At 36.2% G+C, this 26,146-nt stretch overlaps 1 protein-coding gene across 3 annotated transcripts in view; it reads right to left on the reverse strand.

Moving 5' to 3' along the window:
* Nucleotides 1-26,146, reverse strand: part of scn5lab (sodium channel, voltage gated, type V-like, alpha b) — a 719,364-nt gene that overhangs the window by 423,357 nt on the left and 269,861 nt on the right. For all 3 annotated transcript variants that reach the window (XM_039753644.1, XM_039753645.1, XM_039753646.1), the window contains exons 9-10: nt 21,676-21,817; nt 1,452-1,649 (exon numbers count right to left, since the gene is read on the reverse strand). In XM_039753644.1, the coding sequence (XP_039609578.1) occupies nt 1,452-1,649; nt 21,676-21,817 (340 nt within the window). The remainder of the gene's footprint in view (nt 1-1,451; nt 1,650-21,675; nt 21,818-26,146) is intronic.

The raw sequence follows: 26,146 nt of genomic DNA on the forward strand, positions 1-26,146 counted from the left end.
TCAATAAGGAAGCAATAAAAGGATATGTTCAGAGCGGTTCACATATTATTTATGTTGACATTCAAAAAGCATTTGATAAGGTCCAACATGAGAGGTTGGGCACCAAACTAAAAAGTGGGAGTTCAGGGTGTAGTGTGTAGAAGGGGGTAGAACTGAATAAACACAGGAAGCAGATAATCGAGAATATGTTGAATCATTACAGAGGAAATTGGGCAGAATTCAGGCTTGGGCAGATTCGTGGCAGATGAAATTAAATGTCAGCAAATGTAAAGTATTACACATAGAAAGTAAAAATGTTATATCTGAATTCATATTTGGAGGTTTGAAAATTGAGAGTACACCTTTAGAAGTTGCAGTGGACTTGTCACTAACTTCCAGACAGTGTTCAGAAGCTATTAAGAATGCTAGGTTATATAGCATGATGTGTACAATACAAGGCAAAGGAGGTTCAAGCTTTACAAAGCTCTGGTTAGGCGTTATCTGGAGTAATGTGTTCAGTTTTGGTCTCCAGGCTACAAAACAAATACAGAAGCACTAGTATAAACCCATAATATTTACTTCTTCTCCAAATTAGAAGAAAAATACACACTGGAACAAAAAAACTGTTCAATTATTTGTACTAGTGGTCCTTAACAGTAACACTCTCAAAGCTACTTAATTCAATTCAGGGTTGCAAGGGTCAAAGCCTATTCCCAATGTATTAAGCACAAGCCAAGGCCCACTCATAAACACATCCACACAGGGTAAGGTAATATCAGATATTAGCCTAACATGCATGACTTTTAAGATGTAGGAGTAAAACTGTAGTGTCTTGAGAAAAACACCAAACAGAGGACAGATCTTCCAAACAGATGACAATGTGCAGGCACATGTGACATATTAGGCACCATTACTAACCACTGCACCACCGTAACAATAATAATAATAATAATAATAATAATAATAATAATAATAATAATAATCCCTTTATTTGTAGAGTACCTTTACAAATAATGCTTTTATTTATATAGTGTACCTAATGCTGATAAGAATAGCCCCAGCTGCTCTTGATCCTCAGACTGAATATTAAGCAAATAGGGGGTATATAAACAGATAAAAAGTTTTAAAATTTACGACCTTTATCTGATTATCGTGAAACTATGTAATATCTTCATCTCTTTTTTAAAATGAAGCTCTTATATTAACCCATTTCGGCAAGGATTTATCTCCAAATTTGTCTTAGTTACCATGCAGATTACCTGTGGCAGCACAAAAATGATGAAAAAATGAATATGTAAAACCATTATTTCTTCATTAAAAAGAAAGACCAGCCACAGAATCCTATCAGCACAAATACAGCATATACAATAGTCTGTATCAATTTTACTCTTGTTGATAAATTCTTGTTTTAATTGTAATTCTATATAGCTCAACAAGTAATTCCAAGTCTCAGTGTAGCTTTGTTACTTTACCTGCTGCTCCCGCTTTAACTGCTCCATTGCTAGTTGGAATTCTCTCTCCTTCTGCCAGGCCTCTGCAATGGTAGCTTGGTTCTGTTCTTCATATGCCATGGCAACCACAGCTAGGATCAAATTCACAAGGTAGAAAGAGCCCAGAAAAATGACCAACACGAAGAAGATCATATACGTCTTTCCCGCAGTTCTGAGAGTCTGTAAAAATGACAAGTTAAATAAGGAAATTGTTGGAAGTTGGATTCTCCTTAACCCCAATGCAATTTCTTTTCAACCCACCCACCCCTACTTTTAAAGGTCCAACAGCCTTTATGATCATACCATTGTTTACAACATGTACAATATGGCTTTGTATCCAGAAATCATACTGCAGGCCAGCCAAGCCACCTATTTCATATACTGTATTTAATCATTACTGGTGCTTACTGTATACCTAAATATTGAAGAAAGCCAATAAGAACACATATAAAGCATAACAATATGAAAAGGCAATAGAAAAGATACTTAAAACCCAAGGTTAATTAAATGAAGATAATGCAATTTGATTATCAGTATGAAGTAATTGGATTGAGAACTACATACTAATTTTGCTACATCGTTACTAAATTGATATACTAAATATAAACAACCAAACACTCTTAACTGAACATATTAATGGCTCATTTTGAAAAAAAGTAGTAGATGAGATAGTAGTCTTAGCTCTTGTTTTACACTTAAAACAAGTGCAGGTTAGAAATATGGATAACGGTCTGACAAGATCTTACCTTTCCACTCCATTACCCCCTCTCCTCACCATGCATGTACGCAAAGGTGGTATACATACATAAAAGAATAATGCTACAGAAATTGATGGCAATTTCTGCATCTGCACATTCATGCATTTTTCCTGGATTCTCCAGTACAGAGGAAAAAATGGAATTTATCTTAGGTGCCATAGGTGCAGGAAGGCTCTGTGTTTAACGTAATAAACATTCTATTGCAAAGCATATTAACTCAAACCATTGTGAAAAATGAAAGCCACCTATCATTCAAACATTATGCATATAGAAACTTGAAGTAACTTAAAATACACACAGAAATAGTGAAAATATCTCTTAAAGGATGCAACATGAGCAGCCATTAAAATTTGATTTCTAGGACAGTGAGGAGACTGGTAGTCCTGTACTATCGTCTAAAGTTCTGTCTATCTATCTATCTAGCATCCTAATCAAGTAGGATTTCTTTACTTTTAAATATGAACTAAGATATAAAAACTGGACACTGCAATACAAGGTATCTGTTTAGTGCCTTACAATGCTATATTTTCAAACAGAAGAGAATAAAAGCCTTGCTAAATCCTGCAGAGATGTAATACTTTCTAACACAGTTAGGGACAAGAAAATGTTAACATTGTCTCTTTACCATGTTAGATACTAAATTTAAATTAATGTTTCAGAATTTTTTTTATTTAAAAGGAGGCTGAGATTTTATGGCAGGACTATATGTGCCCAGACATATATTAAGCAAGTAATCCTTCAGGAATACAACATCTCACATATCTTGGGGCACTTATAAAGAGTTTATTACAAACATTATATTAATGTTAAATCCAAGTCTAACCTCGATGATTCATAAAAGCTCATATTAAGTCACCAGCTGAATGAAAACAATAATAAATATTCAGCATTTAGAAGGTTGATACTGCAACTTTTTGTGAGAAATGTTTTTAACAATATAATAAAAATGTAACAGCAAGAAATGATTTTATAACAAATAACAAACCCAAATGGAACTCATTCTAAACTCTTGATCCATGCCATTAGAAACAGTGGTAATTCCAATGCACCATACCGCCACACACATCTAAAGAAATCACTGCATCACAATTTCTAATTTCTGCTAATAAAGGATTTGACTATAAAAGGAGAGAACCCCAGTTTTGAATGTTTTAGTTATTCACAATCCAGACAGCATAAGGCAAATTAAAAGGTAGAATGAAGGCAGCCACTTCTTCAAAGTGGTTAGTTCATAGTTCTTTCTGGAAACAAGGAACAGTTTAGCAGCAACTGCGCTCAAATGCACAAAATGAGGTTAGTGCACAAAGACAGCAAGACCTGCAAGGCCCAGAAGAATATTAATTTGTGGTAAGAGGAAAATGTAATTAAAAACTTTAAAGAGAATGAGAAGAAATTATAGAGCAGAAAACTTAAACAGGAGACAAGTTTAGTATGTATATATACACATGCTGGAAGGAGAAAAACAGTAAAGAGAAGCCAGGCAAAAGCCCCTGCAGTATAATCTTCTAGAGATGAAATAAAGCCAATGCATATATTGAAACCGAGTAAACTGATAGGTAGGGTTTCTTGAAGATTATGATTATGTAACTTGTTTGAAGGCAACTTCCCAGCAAAGAGTTAAGGGCAAAGTTAAATCTCAAGACCACTGAGAGAATAGGGGAAAGGGGTTTATAGGAAGATTTATATACTGTAGTATAGACTAGAGAACTGTAACTGGCTATGTGAGAGGTGAGAATGAGCTTTAATGGCCAATAGAGAAAGAGCTTTGAGGAGGAGACATGAGTGACAGTCCACAGCACCATAGTCCTAAGCTCAGTTATAAATAGAAGAAAAAGGAAAAGAAATAAAGTAAGACTGAAAATGTTCAAATGATTAAATTTCAGAGCTACCAAAGAGATTAACAAACAGATTTGTGATAGCCAAACTGCAGCCGATAAGACTGAAGAGTCAGACAACTGCCTATTACTTTTTAAAAAGTATTTATTTGGCAACAAAACATTGTAACAAAACATAACTTAATCAGACAAATAAGAGTAAGGCATCGTTTATAAATAATTCAAAATGAACTCAACATTCAGCCTTCCACCTGACAAAGACAGCAATGTGAATAGAGAGTCCCATCTAAATTAGTTCTTTGTAAAGTGTAAAACAATCAGAGAGTGAAAAAAGTTAAGCATAACCTTGGCATGTTTACAGAGTTATGTTATGTAAGGACATTCCCAGAGCATGTCACTAGAAATGTAGCTATTTAATAACATATCTAATAAGTTGGAGATAGTTGTTGTTCAAGTTACATTTTAGACAATTGTAAATGACATATGCATGATTGTTGAAAAATAATTATTTTCATTTTAGAGTGCTTGGCCCAAATTGAGCTAGAATGTATTTATGTTATGGCTGAATTCCATTCATTTTCTGAGATTTTAATTGAAATAGACTTTTTCCATTGTTCCCCAAGTTCAGTAAAGTGTAAATATCTTGAAGCACAAATAAATGATTAACATAATTAAGGAATACTATAAGTTGCTATATCACTAAGAAGTGCAAACAAGATTAGGCTCAAGTCAGGATTTTTATGATGAAATACAAATATCACAGTTCAGTACTCTCTGGACATAACAGCTTGATAACCTTTGAAACTCTCAAAAATACAGGATGCTGTAAACTCATTGCAGAGTGGAAAACTGTCAGGCCCAGATGCCTTTATAGTAGAATTTTATAAAAAGTTCTCAACTCAGCACCAATACTCTTAGAAATGTTTATCTAAGCTAGAAAAAAACATTTTACCAAAATATTATTCCCAGCATCTATAATTTGATTTTCCAAAACAGAATATATACTTTTCACAATGTGCCTCATACAAGCCAACTTAACAAAGAATGAAGGAATACTATATTCAAAACTGATTTTCTTATCCTGCGGTGGGCTGGTTGCCCTGCCCAGGGATTGTTTCCTGCCTTGTGCCCTGTGTTGGCTGGGATTGGCTCTAGCAGACCCCCGTGACCTTGTAGTTAGGATATAGTGGGTTGGATAATTGAAGGATGGATGGATTTTCTTATCTGTTACTTACTCTGTTTTGTTTATAGTAATGATGTAGTAACATTTCTGATATATTTTAATGGAAAAGGGAGGTAATAAATATCTGGGCACAATAGGCTTCTGTGGGGACCAACGCTGAACAAACAGCTAACAATATCAAAGCCTCATTGATAAAAATTTAAATGTATTCAAGTTGCATAATCCATATATCAGATATTCAATCATAGGCTCACTATACTCCAAAACATGTACTTGGCTAAAATATTGTTAAATAAACCTCTTCAGGAAAATCCTCTCATGAACGGCTATTGAGTGCACTAAAACAAAAACAATTTTCATGGAGGTTTCATCTCCATGTATGTTCATGTATACAGGGATGTACTGAAAAATATATAAAGGAGCTTTGACAGGATATTCATTTTGACAATTCTTCCTTAGAAAGTTAGACTCAATTGTAACATAATTAATCTAGAATTCAAAATTTCCACATATGAAAAGAGTGACACTCTCAACTTTATTATAGGGATTCTTACAATAAAATATTTGAAACTGAACCTCCTTGGTTTGCTGTGTAAAGAAATACTGATCTATACCTTCTCTGCACTTCAGTTAACACTAATTGCCAATAACGTAACAGCAATAATATGGTTTTGGTGATTTGTCATATGTTAAAGATATGGAATAAAGGTGCATGTTTTAAGGAAGAGAAGCTGTTATCCATTGTAATCAAGTATCCAACCTTCTATAAGTTATTGCATATTGAACCGATGGAGTTCCCTCAGGATTCTGACACTTAAAGAATTCTCTATATTGACATTCAGTATACTGTAGTTGCATTCTTTCATCAATTAAGTTCCAAATTTATACTTAAAGGTACAAATATTTTCTTGTATGTATAAAGTGTAAACTTTGTTAAAAAAAAAACAAAACAATATTTTTAGCACCTTTCGAAGATTTTTATTCTTGTAGAGATGCTGGATGGTGATTGATGAAGATTCAGGAAGGATCTTAAAAATATATGTAAACTCCTATAATTAACACATGATCATAAAAATTAAGAGACTGCATTTGTCATTTGTGTAAGAAGATAACTGTGTTTTTGTTTTGCACCAAGTATGAATGACATATGCTATAAAGGGTTTTGGGCAAATTATACAGTTTTTACAATTTAAAATGAACCAAACAATTGCATAATTTTATAAAAGATGGCAATTGCAAAGTCGGTGGCAAACCAGGCTGGAGGCACAGAACGAATAACTTGCCATTCCAAATAAATTGGAGAGCAATAACCAAACTTTTGTCATTTACATTTATCTTGACAATCAATATGCAGGGACTGAAAAAGACAAAGAAATATTAGACTGTGTTTGGATTGGCCACATCCACAAAGGGAAAATGGGAGTTTAATGTGGTGATCTCATGCACAGAGCAGTATAATGTACGTCAGTTACCCAAATTTACAAACTAGTCAGTAATAGGGATTTGAGCTGGGAAAATAGTCGATCAGCAGTGTGTTTAAACAGTAGTTGGGAAGACTTCAATCAATCAATTTTATAACCTGAAATGCTTTTGAAGGATTTGAAATGGGAATAAAAAGTTTGGGAGAACCTTTGGAGCATTACCTAAGAATGTCTTTAGCATAGGCAAAGATTTGCTTGTCAGAGTATTATGTAGCACCTAGCTGTGCTACCCATCTATGACAGGTTGAAATCTAAGTAATCAATGTAGACCTCAGCGTTAATGTTTGTATTACAAACGCAAATGCATATGACTCTGTTATATGCCATTTGGTATGGGATTCATAAAAGCAGTGTTCATGTTTGTGATGCACCATCTATTTGAATTACAAATGCAATTTATTTTATTACTAAAAATGTTTGTGATGCACCACCTTTTTTAAAGGCAGAGACATAGCAAATAGACAGACACACTGATAGACATGCCCTTTATGAAGGTGAAAAGCTTCTACTAGTGGCTCTAATGATAAATTAAAGAGAAGAGGAGATAAATGAAAAATCTGTCTAGATCCTTACATAATAAGATTAGGGTCAGAAATGTCTGCATGGGTGGAAAAGCACTGGGAAGGAGTGGAATATAATGTCTTAATTATGCCCAAAAAGTCTGCATCAAATCTAATTTGTATCATCATAAAAGAAGTAACAAGGGCAGCCCTTAAGGGTGTGCTTTGGATACCAGAAGATAAATACGTACCACAAAACTAGCATAGCTCATAACCAGTGTCAGACACACAACTGTAGGGAAAACTTTATGGGCTTATGCCTGGTAAAGGGTAGAAGTACAAGGAAGAAATTGAGTGTGACACCACTGCTAACTTTTGTTCTATCTGTTTCTCTAGAATAGGGTAAAAGAAACAGCTGGAAGACCACTGAGGGCACTTCCTGTGGCCACAAAACCCCATCCCTTCTGGTCCAACCAATACTTAAATGATTACCACCAGATGATGGTGTCCATTGCTATTACATCCTTACAGGAACATGGAGCTCTGTACCTTTTTGTTACTTTATATAAACACTGGTGATGTTTATGTCTATGCAACCTTTTTTTGCATATTTTTGGACATTCAAACCCAATCCTCATTGGCTTGTCTCTTGTTTGCTTTCACAACAGATAAGTAAAATTAAAGAAAAAATGTAAGCCAAATCATAAATTAGAATTTTTTGTTGAAATAAAAAATGCTAAACCAGAATTCAAAATAGGGAGAAAATACAGCAGCACTGATTTTTAAAGTGCTGCACAAGTGACATCATGCCCTTAACAACCAAGCATTGTAGAAATACAGCTGCAAAATTTTAGCAGTCACTATAAACAAAATAGCTAAACAGAAAATACAAAACCTAAGAATAACAACATTGAGCATACTTTTAGTAGAAAGATATTAACAAAATAGTATTACCACTAAACTGTTCCAAAACCCCCAAAAACATTATTTGAAACTAGGGACAAATCTTCTCACATGAAAAAAATCACCAAAATTACCTAAATCACAACACTGTTCTAAAACATTCCTAAGGAACTGAAGGTTTTGCCAGTTTAGCTGATCAAATGCCTTTTCAGCATCTGGTGAGAGGATGTGGAAAGGAGGAGGCTGCATAAACAATCTTAAGAAGTCTGGGCAAATTATCCAAGGGTAGATGGGAACAGATAAAACCAGTCTGATTTACTAAATGTGAACCAATTAATGAAAAAATATTGCAGTTGGAAAACTAAAACTTAAGCAGGGAGTTGAGACCTTTGTTTTCAAAATGATGATATAAGTTGGGGCAAAACAATATCAAGCCTAGAGGCCATTCCTTTATTCATGGAACCCAAAGCTTGCTTCAGTTCTTCAGCCGTAAAAGGGACATTTGTGCACAAAACTGTCTCCTCTGAGAATTGGGGAAAATTCAGACACTACACTGTGTCACACACGTGCACTTGAGAGGCAGCTAAAGGGCTTGAGTAGGGGCAATTCCGAATCAGACCAGGATGTGACAGAGTGCACTGACTCTTTTTCTCCCGTTCCTGCAGACCATTCATGGGAGATTCCACCTGGCCTTCTTCATGTCACATCCGGGTCCTAGCCTATGGAAGAAGACCTTGCCGGTTCCGGCCCCTGTGATGTCATGTCCAGGCTCGAGCCTACAGTTGAAGACCCTCATGAGCCCGACCATAGACATAGAATAACTAGACACCTCATGACCAGCAGCATCGTACGTCAACGTCACCACCATACTGCAAGTGGCACTGCTGTGAAAGTGAAGTAATGGATAAAGATGCCTCACACAAGTGCTGCTTGGGATTGTACAAACCGCTGTACGCTCCAAACCAGATCATGGGGGATTACATTTCATAGGTAAGGCTGAACAATTGTTTTGGTTATATTTAGCCATTAGAAAATCCTGTTTTATAATCTTAACTTTAGCTACGCCAAGCTAAGCTAGCAAATCTATCCATTTATGTGCTCAAGTGAGCCTCCAAACAACGTTTTGGCCAAATGTATTTAGTCACTGACTGTGTAGATCGTTATTAGCTGTTAACATTTCTCAAACTTTGAAGGTTTCTCAAAGAAATCCACCTCAGGAAGCAGTGGAAGGTAGCCCTTAGACGGGATTTTGAGAAAGATGTCCTGTGATGTGTGCCATGCTAGTTTGGTAATAGGTACTGTACTGGCATCATATGATCAAAGCTACCTCTTACTCACATTAAAAAACAAAGGAGGTTTGGCGATTCCTTCTGAGGGTACAGTCAAGGTGGTCAAAGCAGCTGAGCGGGTTATCCAACAGTCGACATTAGGGCACGCTGTCAGTGTATCTTTGAGCATTCATTTTGTTCGGGTTGAGATTGGTTTAGATGATGTGTTTATTTTCAAGAAGCACATTAAGGAAACATAGTTTGAAATTGACAACCATCATTTTATGCTCATGTCTTTAGTTGTGTCTGTCTTCCACAAACTAAGGCTGCACCATATTGCCAGACTGAATACTCTCAAATTACAGAGTGTAAAAAGCTATGTAAGACAGTTCTGTTTCAAGGATTTTAGATCCTATTCTGTATATATTTAAGTAACTACATTGTGTGTGTGAGAGAAAGACAGATTGAGAGAGGAATGAGTGAAACGTTTTCAGAAATTATTAAGCCAATTTGTATACAATAAAATTGTTTATTTTTGTCATTGAGTGTATCAATTCACTGTTAAAAGAAAGATCAGACTGCCAGTTGCAGTCTTACTATTTTGACGTTCAGACATTGGTCAAGTTTCCGTCTCAATAATAATAATAATAATAATAATAATAATACATTTTACTTAATAGGTGCCTTTCTTAGCACTCAAGGTCATCTATACTAATAAAAGGCAAAGCCCTCACTGACTGACTGACTGACTCACTCACTCACTGACTTACTCATCACAAATCCTCCAATTTCCCGTGTAGGTGAAAGGCTGAAATTTGGCAGGCTCATTCCTTACAGCTTACTTACAAAAGTTAGACAGGTTTCATTTCGAAATTCTACGCGTAACGGTCATAACTGGAACCTACTTTCGTCCATATACTGTATACAGCCATAGCCTGCAGCTCGGTCATCGTGTGAGGTGGAGTTGCGTCTCGCATCATCACGCCTCCCACGTAATTGAGTGCCTGCCCATATAAGGTATTATATTCGCGGGTGAAGGACTGTGCTTAGCATATTCATAAGTGCAGCTACTGCAGAAACCCTCCCTCAGCGAAAGTGCGAGAGAAACTTTTAAGTGCCGGGTCTGAGCTAAAATTAAATAAAGCCGTGGACATCGCAAGATTGCACAAGATGTTCGCGAGATACAAGTTTAATGAGAAGACGCACGGTATAAAGTCTCATTGCTAAAGACCTGGCGAAGTCATGGAGAACATGAAAGGACGAGTTCACATTATACACAAAACTTGCAATGCCGGAGGCAGAGGAAAACACTAAGGTCAGATTATTCTGTTATCTTATTGGAGAGAGCGGCAGAGAATTGTGTCAGTCGCTGACTGGTGATGTAAGACCTGATGAGTTAACCATGAGCTTGAGTGGTGGGCCGTCAGGGCCTGCAAGGCCTTCTCTGCTGGCCTAAAAAAATATCTGAATCACAAACTGATGTTAATTATATTTTATCCATGAATACTTATTAAATGATTCCAAATAGTGTGTCCACTTTTTTTCATAGCTTTTCCAATGATTGTGCTGCTTCCAGACATATATTTTCGTATTAAAGCATTTAACCAATCACATTTCAGCCATCATTTGTTGCTAGGCAGAGAGGCCTTCACAATCTGTTCTGCAGGCCCTCTAACACAGAATAAATGTCGATTAAACTGTTGCTTCAACCAATTAGATTTTGAGTTGGTGTCAGTAGGGCCCTCTAGCAGGCTAACGGCAACGTCACCGTATTCAGACCCATTGATTGGATAGAAGCCGATATGAGGAACTCTACGAGGCCACTGAATGCACCGCAGTTGCTCCGAGCGCAAGATCCTTGCGCGCACTACCGTCGACTCCATGGCAGAATTCTGGACAATATTATTTGCCAGACACAGACCAGATTTCAAGACCACGAAAAACTGATGTTTATCACGCTCTTCGACCCCTAGAAGTTTCGGGAATACAAGAAAAATTTCCCGCATGCAGCCTTCTCCAGTTTAACACAGAGCCACGGAGCAGTTTTTGATCTGTCTCGGCTACAAACAGAACTGACTATAATGTATGCCATGGATGATTTTGCAGGAAAATCTCCCACTGATCTCCTTGACTTCCTTCATCAGAAAAATCTGAATGAGAGCATGGGGCAGCTGTACACATTGGTATATTTGCCGGTGACCATTCCCGTGTACACTGCTTCTGTCGAGCGGACATTTTCAGCCCTAAAGTGAATTAAAACTTATGCCAGAAATACGACAGGGCAGGTTCGACTTTCAGCTTTAGCTTCGATGGTGATAGAAAGGGACTTTTTGATGGAACTGAAGCACACGGATAATCTGTACGACACAGTAATTGAACTGTTTTTGAGGAAAAAGAGGAGGATGGATTTTGTTTACAAGTAATCCGAATTTTTGGTGAGTAAAATGTTGCGATTTTTCTAAATAATATTGCAAGTTTATGAGTTATTATTGATGTTTTTTATGTGTGTCGCGGCTGTAGCTGCAGTAGAAAGGAACTTGTTCACCCCTGGTTTGTCTATTCAATAAAGGCATTTATTGTGGCTACAGGAGTTAACTATCTGCGATGCAGCGGCTCTTTATACTGTATTTCTTTATATTAAGATGTTTTTTATAACCATAAATTAGTTTTTGAGGGGCAGGTTGATTCAGACGTAGCACTACTGAAGGCTTAGGTGTGAAATGCATGGTCCGCCAGATGATACGTAAATTTGATGAACATTACAACCCGAAAATAAACAAAACTGTAGAGAGGTTCACATTATACTTCTTCCAGTGCGTCTCTCTAAATCCTCTGTGCGGGAACATTATCATAAGGCTTAACAATCTTATTGTTACACCTTCTACGTGCACCGAACCGTCCTTATTACAAAGTCTTCCTTGCTTTACCACTGGCTGCTTCTTTCCATTCGCTTTACTAGCACCTTATTTAAACAGTTTTCCTTCTCACTTTTCTACTCCTTCGCTGTCTTCTCTCTTTTCGTTCAAAATACGCGCCTCCTTGCCTTTTTACAGTCAGCTCCCCTTACGTCACACCATGGTACGTTTAGCACAAGTTAATACCGGGAATGCCTGTTAAACATCTTACATTCACGAGTAGCGATTTGCATAGTGAACACTTCGATGAATGAAACCTGTTATCTTTACAACGGTTGACAAACACAGAATGTAACTTCAAAACAACACGTCCTCCAAATACGAACCTATTGAAAGAAATAATGATAATCAAATCCTTGATGACTGCAACACTCATAATAGTGACAAAACAATTACACTGACAACCAGGTTATGTTCTTTTTAAAATGTTTCCTTTTCTTTTTCATAAGTTCTTTAACACACTACTTCTACGCTGTGAAGCGCGGGTATTTTGCTAGTCTTACAATAAAATTAAACAACATTAGTAAAATTAAAACAAGAGAATGATAAATCAAAAAGCAATAATTATCAAACAAACAAAGATAACAGGCAGTAACAGTGCAAAATTGACAACTGGTATGGCAATTTGAAACGATAAGTTTTGAGGGTAGTTTTAAAATGTGTTATTGAATCGAGCTGATGAATATGAAAGGGAAGAGAATTCCAGAGTTGAGGACCACTATGAGACAACACTCAAGCTCCCAGAGCACTTAGTCTGACGTGTGGTATAGAAAGTAGAGCTGCAGATGAGGATCTGAGTGAGCAAGCGGGAGTGTAAGTCTGTAGGAGATAAGTGAGGTAGGGGGGAGCTTTAAATTTTAAGAGCAATATTTTGTATTGTATTCTGTAGTTAACAGGGAGCCAGTGAAGTTGAGAGAGAATAGGTGTATTATGTTCAGTGCATTTAGAACAGGTTATTCTCCTGGCAGCATAATTTTGAAGAAGTTGTAATGATAAGTATTTATGGGATGCCAGATAAAATAACATTACAGTAATCTATACATGAGGTGACTTGGCATTAACCAATACGTCAGTACTGTGTTGCGTAAGAACAGGACAAAGTCTAGAAATGTTTCAGAGATGGAATAAGGCAGTCTGAGAAATGTTACTTATACAGGAGTAATTATTTAATAATAATAGTTATTATTATTATTTAATAACTAGACATTAAGCCCGTTAAAATAACGGGCGCTAGAACAGTAGTGCATAAACATTTGTATGAACAGTCTATATTAAATGGCAAGGGACCTTGTATGTGGCTGTAATATGTGTCACTGTATTGTGTGCCTTTAATTTTCTCTCTAAGTAATACTGGTTTGTATTTCCATAAAATGCCTGTAATTTTGTCTGACAGTAATACAGTGGAACCTTGGTTCACGACTATAATCCATTCCAGACCGTATGAACTGTATGAAAATATATATTTTTTTATGTTTTTAAGCACAAATATAGTTAACTATACCATAGAAAGCATGGCGTAATAGTAAACTAAATGTAAAAACATTGACTAACACTAAGAAAACCTTGAACAACAGAGAAAACTAACACTGCAAGAGTTCGCGCTATAGCCTTATGACCCGCTCGCTAAAAACTCTTTTTTTAATGAGTTTTAAGCACAGGGGGAAAAATGAACATTTGAAAAATCTGTAATTTAATAAACAACCAAGAAAAGTAACATTGCAACAATGCACGCGCGTGCCTGTGTGTGTGTCTCTCTCTTGCGCACCTTTGTGTGTGTCTCTCGCGTGTGTGTCTCTTAAGCACACGCCTCTGTGTCTGTGTGTGTCTCTCTGTCTGTCGCACGTGCCTGTTTGTCTTGCGTGTGTGTGTGTGTGACTCGTGTGTGTGACGCGTGCGTGCCTGCCTGTGTGTGTGACTCGCGCGTGCCTGTGTGTGTGTGTGTGACTCGTGCGCGCCTGTGTGTGTATCTCTCTGCACAGGGAATGCACAGGAAGAGACTGAACATGTGCTGTGTGGCCCCGCGCATGCGCACTTCACCAGAAGACACACACACACGGACACTGGACACACACAATGGTTTTATTAAAGAAGATTGCCATTAACAGTGTATAAATGGATATAAATAATTGCATTTAAATGATTTGCCAAAATCTGTTGTATGTAAACAATATTGTTTTGAACGTTATTGTTTTTACATCAGAAAACCCGGTTTCCACATCTACCTGCATTAGTTTAAATGGCACTTTTGCTACTCGCAATATGCAAGATGCGCTGACGTATCGCGTCGACTGGGCAACACAGTGAATGTGGCGTCTACCTATATATGTCTATGAGCCCGACCCCTTTGACCTCACTTCCTGTCTTCCCCTTTAAAATCCCCCACCTTTTCCTTATTCCCTCAGTTCTGTTTTGGACTCAGTTTTGTGCACAGCAGTGATATCACTAACCATCAATTTGCAGCCAGGAAACCAAATATATGGGCGACTAAACCCAAACCTTTCTATGTCTCTTTGAGAAGTTTGTGCCAGGGGCACAGTCGGCAGGATGGAAAGGTCCCGGAATAGAAGGGGACAACTGCTCCTCTAGTTCCTATTCCCCTAACTGATGTTCCTTTTCACAGAATTGGGGTCGATTTAGTCGGACCCCTAGAGCCCTCAGCCTAAGGACACAAGTACATTTTAGTCCTTGTGGATTATGCTACCAAATACCCCAAAGCTGTTCCATTGCGCTCAGCCACTTCTAAAGCCATCGCACGAGAATTAGTAGGGGTCTTTGCGCGTGTCCGGCATCCCTAAGGAAGTCCAGACGGACCAAGGGATGCCTTTTACCGCGGAGACGTTCAAGGAGACTGCCAAGTTACTTAAAATAAAGCATCTAAAGACTGCGGTAGATCATTACGATTACGACTTCAGGAAACAATTTTTTAGTATTAATTTCTTTTATTTCGCTGATGACTGTACCTGATTCAATATTAACTGAAGTAATGGTAGCAAATGACCCAACATGAAAGAGATTGAGGAAAAAGAACTTGCTGGGCTTACATCAAGAATGCATTTAACTCAACCCAAACATTTGAAATTTTAACTGTACATTTTTTTATCCATTATATAAGGTATGACTCAAATTAATGCTCAGCTTCACCTATATTTTAATTTTGAACAGATTAAGAAACAAATGAAAAGTATCAAGTGTAGCTCATTGTTGCTCCACAGAGAATCTCTACATACTACATACATACAAGAAGATAGTATTAACCTCCAAAAATTCTGCTAGCCAGTGGATAACTCATTAGTATTGTGATTATAACCAAATTGGGCAGTAGACCTCTTCTGAAAACCCCAGTCACAAACAAAATGTAAAAATAAAAAGTTAATTTATTAACAGAAAATAGATTAAATAAAGAATCTGATAAAACTAAAACAAACAACTAAAGCTATAACAAAAATTCCAAAAGCCAAACAACGTAGGAAAAATTCAAAGAACTGGATAAAACTGGATGATCAGAAAGACCATTGGACAAATAAAATACTAATGTCACTACCTAGTAATACCGCACTGAACTGATGGTTGACGGAGTTTAAAAAGTCCTCAGGAAATGCTAGCAGACTAACTGCAGCACCCCTGGACTGTTCTTTAATCAGAATTTGTAACACAGTCACAATTACTAAACCAAGTAACATAATTAACAAAGATGAATTATTCAAACTAACACAAATCAATATTGCAACACAATTAAAAAAAAAAACATGCAGAACACAGCTAAAACAGGAAAAAGGAAATAATTAAAATAAAATCAAAAAACAGAAATTGAAGTGAAACCTTTGTGAATCACTAGCAATTATTCAACAAGAATATATTAAATCTTGACCTGCTGGAATGGATTTGCAAGTGAGGATGATGGGTTTTAGGGGGAATGCTCTGATGGTAAGTTGGATGAAAGGGGTTGAAGGGAAGAATCTATATGAAGTTGTAACAGTGCCTGGGAAATAAATACTAATCAGCCTAGGTGTAAGATTTCTGACATGGAGAAAATAAACAGTATTTCCAGGCTGATATATTATTAACAAGAAAACTATTTACTAAATCAAGGTTTTCACAGATGTTACAATGGAGACACAATGATGAGGAAAGCACCTACGGACAGAAGACTAATCAGTAAGTAGACCCACAACAACATTTATATTTATACCTATACATATGTTGTAGCCCTGAAAGTTAACCAATTGACTACCTACATCAAACAATCAAGAGCCTTGATACAGAACAGATTAATAAATAAGTATGGATATAATCTTGTGTTGTCTCAGATCTACAATTAAGTAAAAGAAGCAACTTTGCCTGGAAATTCCTCCTACCAAGATTATGCACCCCACATTTGTAGGAGCTAAACAAAAACTTGGTAGTATCTATTTTCATTGTCTATTATGTGTTATGTGTGCTCCCAGTTATAACACTATGTGAACATGGTGATCCAAGAAATCAAAACAAATATCAGAATTCAGGGCCAAAGCATTTTATGAGTTAACAGAATGTCAATGGTTACTGAAAAGAGAGAAAAAGAAAGAACAGAAAAAAACAGCTTTCCACAATATAGCAGCTGCACAGCAATGGGAACCGCCAACACACCACCAAGGAACATAATTATTCACTCAGGACCCCACCAAAATATTCCAGAAATCTCCAGGCAGACGAATGTCTAAGAAAAGCTAAACAATAACAAGAACACCTGAAGACATGATACAAGGCCTGAAGACATGATACAAGGCTCCATGTTCATCAAAGGACCTACATAATTTTACAGATTGTTGTAACCTATGTTCTCTTAATGTCTCTTTTACTTTTATCCACAAGTTTTGGGACTGTATCCCTTTTGTTTCCTTCTGGTTCTTCATCTCTAAAATTTTCTACTTGATACTTTTTACTCTTGCATCTATCCATGTTATCTCTTTTATTAACTCAATGGAGACTCTTCTCATTAAGCACCACAGCAGCAAAACTAGCTTTAACCTATCAATGCAAGTCAGATGAATTTCATCTTCATAACTTCTGGAAATCCTCTTTTTATAATTTATTCATCTTGGAACTCTCTGTGTTCTTGACAAACAAGTTGACCACTTGGTTTGGTGACTTTATTTCACTCTTTCTTTAATACTAGAATTACCAAACCCTACGAAAAAACTTGTAAACCTGGCCCACCTTAAATCCATTCGCATCTCTCCGTCAGTATCTTTTGTGTTATAAATGTGTCGATAAGCGCAAGCAGCCTATTATCCCATCCCCCTGCCGCTGCAGAAACGGCAAACAGCTCTCCCAGCTCAAGCCTTGTTTATCTGGGAGTGAGGTACTGGGAGCTGTATAGTGTAAATAATATATTGTTATTTGGAACACATGCATTTCATGTGTGTTCCGTGTCTACAAAGATCTATGTAAGTGTAGCATAACAGAAATGTTGAAAACATACCTAAAAGGCAAACGTTTTTCATGTTTTAGTACTAATGAAAAAATTTTGACATGAAGTGCATAATGTGTTAAGACTGAAGTCCAAATATCAACTTTCACAAAAGGTACAAGTATAACAAAACAAGAGCACTTTTATTCAAGACTATAACCAAAGAAAAAGAAATCGGGTTAGTGTTCTTCATTGTTATGACTGCTTTGGTAGTACAGTGGTAAGAACTACTGACTCATAATCAACATATCGAGGGTTTGAGCCTTGCCTCGTTACAAAATAAATGTTTTGTGTAGTGAGCTGCTCTTACTGTTACTATTATACAATAAGAACATACATTTCATTTGAGACTATAACAGCCCTGTAACAGGGACTTTAGCTGCAGGTGGAAGCTCCTGTCGCACCCTATGCAACTGTGTTTGATCTTATTCAGGATCCCAGTCGCCCCACGGGAGAAAGACTTTAAGAGACTCAGGTCATTAAGCTTATGAAACCATTTCTGGACAAAGGCAGAACCGTAACAACATTTGTGTGGAGCTTCCACCTGCAGCTGAAGTCACATCAGTACACATGTAGTTTGTCAACATACCCGTGTCAATCAAACAGAGGAAGCTGTAGGAAGATAAGTAAATAAATCAAGGTAAATAACTTTTGATCTGGCTTTTATACAAGTAACATATAAATGTTTTTATATAAAGACCATCACAAAACATAATCGCAAACTGGGCTTTGCATGATGCCTTGGCGAGCTCTGTAAGCCGTGCTGTTTCATTAAAGGACAGGTGTGGGGCAGACTGACTGGCAGGATCAAACGGTGCCATCTTTCGCCTTTACGCCTGGTGCAGCTGTGTTCCTTTTATATGTGAGTGGACGTTTCTTGCGGGGAGGGCTTCTGTTCTCTTTCTCCAATGTAGAACCCTCATCCTCATCTGAGTTCACCTCTGTTATAGCACATCTTTATTTGAAAACAGCAGTGTCAGATCAGGGGGAGTGTGAACACGACTTAGAGGATAACACTGAATAAAAAAAACTCTAACCTTTACAAGGACCATACATTTACACCAACTGTTACAGACACAAATTAAATGTATGTTTTTATTGTATAATAGTAACAATAAGAACAGCTCACTACTCAAAACATTTATTTTGTGACTCGGCAAGGCTCAAACCTGCGACCTGTAGATTATGAGTCAGCAGTTCTTACCGCTGTACTACCAAAGCAGTTGTGACAACGAAGTACACTAGTCAGATTTCTTTATCTTTGGTATTGTCTTGAATAAAAGTGCACTTCTTTTGTTAGATTTTTGTAGACACGGAACACACATGAAATGCATGTATTCCAAATAATGATATATTATTTACACTATACAGCTCCCGGTAACTCACTCCCAGATAGACAAGGCTTGAGCTGGGAGAGCTTTTTGCCATTTCTGCAGTGGTGGGAGGATGGGATAGTAGACTGCTTGCACTTATCGACATATTTACAACACAAAAGATGCTAAGGAAGAGGTGCAAACGGATTTAAGGTGGGCCGGGTTTACAAGTTTTTTTGTAGGCTTTGGTGATTCTAGTTTTAATTACTGCTGGGGTCTTTGCATGGCTATAACCTTTTAGGCTATCAATTGAACTCTCTTTACTTCTCACATTTCTTTTCACAAACCTAGAAATCCAAAAACTAGACAGGAAAAGAACAAATCAGTATGTAAGCAAACACAGCCACAAGAGCTAGCTAACGCCATTGCAACTGGACTTTCAGGTAGCAAGGACCCTAAAGAACGAGGCATCTTAGAAACTCCTAATCCATAAATAACCCCCCAAGTAGACACATATTACAACTGAGGGTAAGCAGCAAAAGAAAATAAACAGCAAAAATAAAACTTACACATGATGATGGTTAGAGAGAAGTAAAAATTACCAGCTGAGAGAAAACCACAAGCAGAACAAGGCAATGAAGCACTCCTAATAAGAGAACATTCCCTGAATCCTTTATATTTTTCAATGGTACCATTCAATGCAGGAAAAAGTCTAGGCCATACTCTAGATACAACAATAACTATTCAATCCTCCTCTGAGTCTTTAGAAAGCTCACAATTCATACATGTTTCAGCACCCATTGTCCCTCTGTTCAACTAGCATCAAATTAACTGAGGCAGCTTCATTGTGAAAGATTCCAAATTCATTGCCGTGCTTAGAAATTCTGGTGTCCAGAAAAAGTATCTAAACATTGACATTAGGAGCATTGATTTATTTCAAAATAGATGAGGGTCACCAATGACCTCAACAGATGTTGCCTTCCTCTTTGACAAGTTAAAGACTTCTGAATGTGTTCTATGGGCTGACTGAGATGTGAGGTACTATGGCTGAGGAGTCTAAGAACACCCAAACATGAAAGATAGATTGAGAACCTGTGGTCAATTCTCAAAAAGCAGAACAAGCACAAGCCCACAAATTGTGATCAACTCCAAGCACTAGAAAAGCAAGAATGGATCACCATCAGTCAGGAGTTGGCCCAGAAGCTTATATCCAGCCTGCCAGAGCGAATTGCAGAAATTATGAAGAAGAAGGATCAACACTGTAAATATTGACTCTTTACACAAATCTGATGTATTTGCCAATAAAAGCCTTTGAAAATAATGAAATGTTTATAATTGTTCTTCAGCATACTATAGAAACATAAAAAATCATCTGAAAATGCTGAAGCAGCAAAGTTTGCAAAACACTGCCAAACCATTTGGTCACTACTATAGATACAAGTTGGAAACAGAAGGAAAGCAGACAAGTCATAAGGAAACAAAATGCAAGAAAAAATGAGTCAAAATAGTAAACAACATATAAAGCAAAGCACTAGAGTAAGCTAAGTTTTATACAGTTTTACAGTACCAATAAAAGTTGTGGTTCCTTCATTCGTGTGATTGTGGCATCATTTGTTAAGGATATGGGCAAGGTGAGGAGCAATTAACACATGAAAGGAGGGTCAATGGATAAAGGTCAGGCTACATTGTGAAAAATATAAGAGAGTTCATTTTTTCACTTGTGGAAATCCCTTGTTTATTACTTTACTACAAGCTCAACCCATTTCAAATCACATCACTGCTTCTTGAGAAATCTGATGCTTTAATAGAGTGTCCACACCTGACTAGAACTGAGGATGAAATTTGCAAGCTGTATTGATTAAAATGTATATTTGATCATTTAACCAGAATGTCAGGAGGATACAAAGACAATTTTCTAGCAAGTGGTAATCAATTATGTATTAATCAGCAAAAAGAGTAGTTATGGTTATATTCAAGTTCAGCTTAGAAGGTCTTCCCCATAGATTTAATTAAGAACATACTAAAGTGACAAGGCAAAAAAATCACCTTCATGAAGGATACTAAACAATTAGTAAAATATGATAACCTAAGAAAAATTTAAGATACATGAAAAGAATGACTGAAAAACTAAATAGATAGATAGATAGATAGATAGATAGATAGATAGATAGATAGATAGATACACAGCAGTTGTAAGGAATAATCTGAAATACAGTTGATATTAAGACTCAAATGGGACTTATGTGAGTGGAGTAGACAGGAAGTATGTCCAAGAGAGTGAATTTAAATGTTGTATTCCAAACATCAACCTAGGGAGTAGGAACTGCTTATAGGTTATTTGATTGAACAATGTGCTGATCAGGACTTAGTGGGACTCATTATTCTTTTGCTGATTTGTATAATCAAGAAACATGTGAAGCAAGAGAACTCCACACCTATCTCTGTTATGTCTCTGACCATGGTCTGGAGTTACATCAAAGGTGAGATTAGTGTGGTTAAAGCACTCATATGTAGAATCAAAATGCAAGTAATCTGCAAGTATAGTTAATAAGATGCCATTGCTTCATTTTAATAAATTTTTCATTAAAGTTAATATATTACCTGCTGGTAAAGGTTCTCCCAATAGTCCTGAGTCATCAGACGGAACAAGGCAAGAAAGGCCCACCCAAAGGTGTCAAAGCTGGTATAACCATAATTTGGATTTTTTCCTGTTTTTATGCATGTATAACCATCAGGGCATTTTCTGGAACAGAAAAATCATTACAAAATAAAAATATGATTTAAGTACTTTGTTTCCACAGAAGCTACTATCATTAAATTCATGCCATAAAATTTTACATTTTGCCAAACTTGACTTGAATGAGGTTTTAATTCTACATGTTTCAACATGAGGTTTCCAAGTTTCACATTAACATTTTCAATTAATGACCTTTTTATTACGTGTAGAACTAAGTAATTTACTGATTTGTTCTCAATGAACCCAGAATTTTCCATGCATGGTTTTAAAAGCTTGAAATATGTGGCATAGCAATGTTGCCCTACATCAGTCTCATTTGTGTTCCAAAATTGTACAACATTAGCTAGAAATGGATCTTTATAACAATATATTGGTCCACCTAAGATGATAAATTACAATGAGATATAACGAATGGTAAAGCCACTATAAAAGACTGAAATCACCATCATGATCTCAAACAATTCCATTGCTTTCATAGTTGCTTTCATTACTTACATACCAGAGTGCACACTGAGATCTCAATATGCCAGCCTACTTAAGATTCCCAGGATTAACAGTGGGAGGTTGAGCTTTTAGTTACATAGCCCCAAAGTTGTGGAATGATCTGCCTGCTAATATAAGAGTTGGTCCCTCAGTCTCAACTATTAAATCCAGGCTGAAGACTTACTACTTTAGATTAGCATACTCTGGCTAGAGCTACTGATTAGCTGTGCATACTGCATTTCTGTTTGTTAGTCATTTATACAGAAATATACATATCACAATATTTTTAAATCATTACTAACCCTCTTCTATTCTGTTTCTCTTCTCAGTATATGGATGTGGAACTTGGTGCCACTGCTCTCCTGTGTCTGGAAAGGTCATCTTGGATAAAAAAGCACTGGAATCATTGGATGGAATGATTCTCTCATCAGACTGGATCGCCAGCACAGACTTCACTTTATTGGCAAGATCTCGAAGACTGTGATTTTACTTTTGACTTTCTATTTTACAATTTTATTCTCCACCATTCCAAACTAGTATAGTCCATCAATTAATTAATGGACTGATAATGTTGGTTTCAATTTATGTTTAATCAGTTTGTACCTTTTTCTTTGTGTATTTTAACAAATCTGCATTTATATGTGTACCAGTTCTGTATTTAGTACTTAGTATAATCAGTCATCATTAACCAACCCGCTATATCCTAACAGAGGGTCACGGGGGTCTGCTGGAGCCAATCCCAGCCAACACAGGGCGCAAGGAAGGAACAAACACCGTGCAGGGCGCCGCCCACTGCATTAGTATAATCTGTACTTGTATTTTAACTGAGAATTCTTCAATAAATAAGTTGTATTGTATTGTACTGCATAATCTTGTGGCATGAACCATTATTCTGCTAAAAAGCCCATTTGATGCACACTGCTGCAATGAAGGTATGTACCTTATTGATAACACTATTCATATACCCATTGGCATTTTCAGATTGCAGTATCTAGTGTTGGTGTCGATGTTTTACATCCCACTGCAAAAGAACAATTTGTTTTCTGGCTTTGTATTGGCTGTCTACTGCCTTTTCTCTTCTAAAACCAGCATAACTGTGATCTTAAACCCTCCTTTCAAAACCTCTATTATGTTCAGATATTACTTGACTAACTGCTAACTGACTAACTCTGATCTGGATGTTTTTGAGGAGCACCTCATTCTTAATGCATCTTTGAACACTGTCAAATATGAAAACCTGAGCTGGGCATTATACAGTTAAATCTGCATGCTTGCTGATATGGAAAGGGGAGCCTAAACAGATTAGAGTTGGATCTAATAAAACAACCACCCTGTATGCAAAATATCGTTTTCAAGTCTGCTACATGATAGGAGAATTAGGGGCTCCACATTTACTGTGTTTTATTTCAGAATGTTCCAGGTAGCATCCATTCACAGAACACACCTCCTGCTTATAGTAAAGATGTGCTCATTATTAGTGACAATGAAAATTAAAATGTTACTAAGATAAAGAGTAAACTTCGAATGGAAAGTGAAAAGTTATTTTTTAAATAGAGCAGTTTCCAATAAAAAGATTTAAACTTTGCTTCTAGACAAATTTTATTATAACATTTAAGCAAATCATTGTCTTTAAATCTTAAACAAACAATAAGAGAGCAAATTAAAAATTTAGCCAGATATTTTCTATCTACATTTAACTAAATAAAATGCAACTTCACCAAAAATAATTCAATATTTAGCTTATAGTCCATACTCTACATACAATATGTTGATATTTTTCATAAACTCTTTTACAGGAGAAATTTGGCTATTGGACACCTATTCCACTGGCATTTCCATGGAGAGAAGCACATACTTTAAAATAACCTCCTTCTAAAATGGGGTAATATTTTGGTGTTTTGTTTAAAATAAAATATAATTCCATGCTAGAGAAGAAACTAAAATGGTCCCTTTGGCTCCTTTAACACAAGAATTTGTTCTTTTACAAATACCAGTGTGACTCAGGAATTTCCCAGATAGACAGCATACACACATGAAAGTGGCAATCTTATTAAAGGGTTGGAAAAACTGAAAGGTGTGTAAAACATTTATGACAACCAGTTTAACTATTTAGGTCTTAAAGAAAATACAGTATATATATTTTAACAACACTGGTTCTGTGATTCGTGACGCAAAATTTTTTAATACTTAAATGTGAGCAGGGTAAAATATAATTTTCTGTGGGAAACACAAATCCTACAACTAAAAATGATAACAGACTACTAAGAAATATTAAGTGTAAAAATAACAGACTGGATATCTCTGATCATTTATTATACTTTATTACTTGGAATGTTAACACTTTCTTTTCAAATAGTGACTGAGATTCATTCACCCATTATCTTTTTTGGGTAGCCTTCTTACACAAGACACACGTTAACAATAAAGATCAACCTAGGTTGAGGTGGACAGAAATTTCATTTCAGTTGTGGCAATAAAAAGAGAAATAAAACTACTGATTCATAATGCAATCTCTTTTTTGTTGCTTTAGACTTAGAAAGGTGTTACTGTATATTATATTGGAGTTGCAAATAGTAGGGAATAAAGATTTTGAAGCAATTTGAGACCAGAACCAACAAACAGATCACCCAAAGCACTGATACTAAAAAAAGAAAAGTTGGGTGACCAAGTAATAGTTGTGATTCTTTCATGATTAATCATTTTTCCAGTGTTTTAACATTTTTGATCATTCTGGCATGTGAATTTTTTGTTTTTTAAATTTAATTTTATTATAACAAAAGTGAACCACACAATTACCTTAGATTGTGCTTCGATTGTAATCATTTAGCATCTGTCTTTCTTTCCATGGTCATTTTGTGCTTACCCATTTCAAAGTGAATGAAAGTGTATTGTTTATGCCAGATTAAGATATTATGTCTTAGTCTGGTTCTATTGCCAATACAAATAAAATTGAGAAGCAAAAAAATTAACCAATTGGGAAATCATAATGTTTACAAAACCAAACAGGACTGAGAAGATTTTGAGTTATTTAATCATGCCTGTGTTGTGTTTTGACACCAGAATGGAGAACAAACCATCAAAAAACTCACATCAAAAATAAGCTCATTTTATTAAACAAATCAAAGACCATATTTTTAAGAATTCACTGCATACTGGTAAAATTCTGGAAATTCTGAGGAACTAGAAAATGGCAAAATTGAACTGTCATGAATGCAACAATGAAGTACACAAAATTTAACATCAATTAATCCTCTCAATATAAACTATATGTAACAAAGAAGTCTGATACTAAAAAAACCTTCAGACTATCCATTATCTTATTAAGCAAAAGAAAACTAGTTTATTTTAATTTTAAGATGTAGTCGGTTTATAAGATTTTTTACATCTTCTTCAGACAGACATATAGAACAAAGATTAACAGTTAGATGGGAAAGGAGCCTCAACAGCTTGTTGTTTGTCTTGTGGAAAATCAAACAGACAATAAGGGTTACTGCACACCTTTTCTGTGAAGTCACCATGAAAAAAATCTGGGAAGTACTTAACACAGGCTCCCTCATAGACAATATGTGGCATCTTACAAGCCTCAACCAGCTCCTACATTTTAAAAAGTGTGGATGAGAGAGCAGGTTTGGAATAGACTGAACATTTCTAGTAGATCCTGCGCACCCTTTCAATCTTCAAAGTGATGTTCAGGGTTAATACTGTGACCACAAAACACATTAAGCCCCTTGACAGTTTTTACATTTTATAATTATACAGCATTGAATCAATGTGGATTTAATTTGGTTTTCTTAACACTGAAAAGGCTCTTTAATATCAAAATGAACCAAATTAATTACAACTATATAAGAC

The sequence above is a fragment of the Polypterus senegalus genome, chromosome 5, assembly GCF_016835505.1.
Source record: "Polypterus senegalus isolate Bchr_013 chromosome 5, ASM1683550v1, whole genome shotgun sequence".
NCBI lineage: Eukaryota > Metazoa > Chordata > Cladistia > Polypteriformes > Polypteridae > Polypterus > Polypterus senegalus.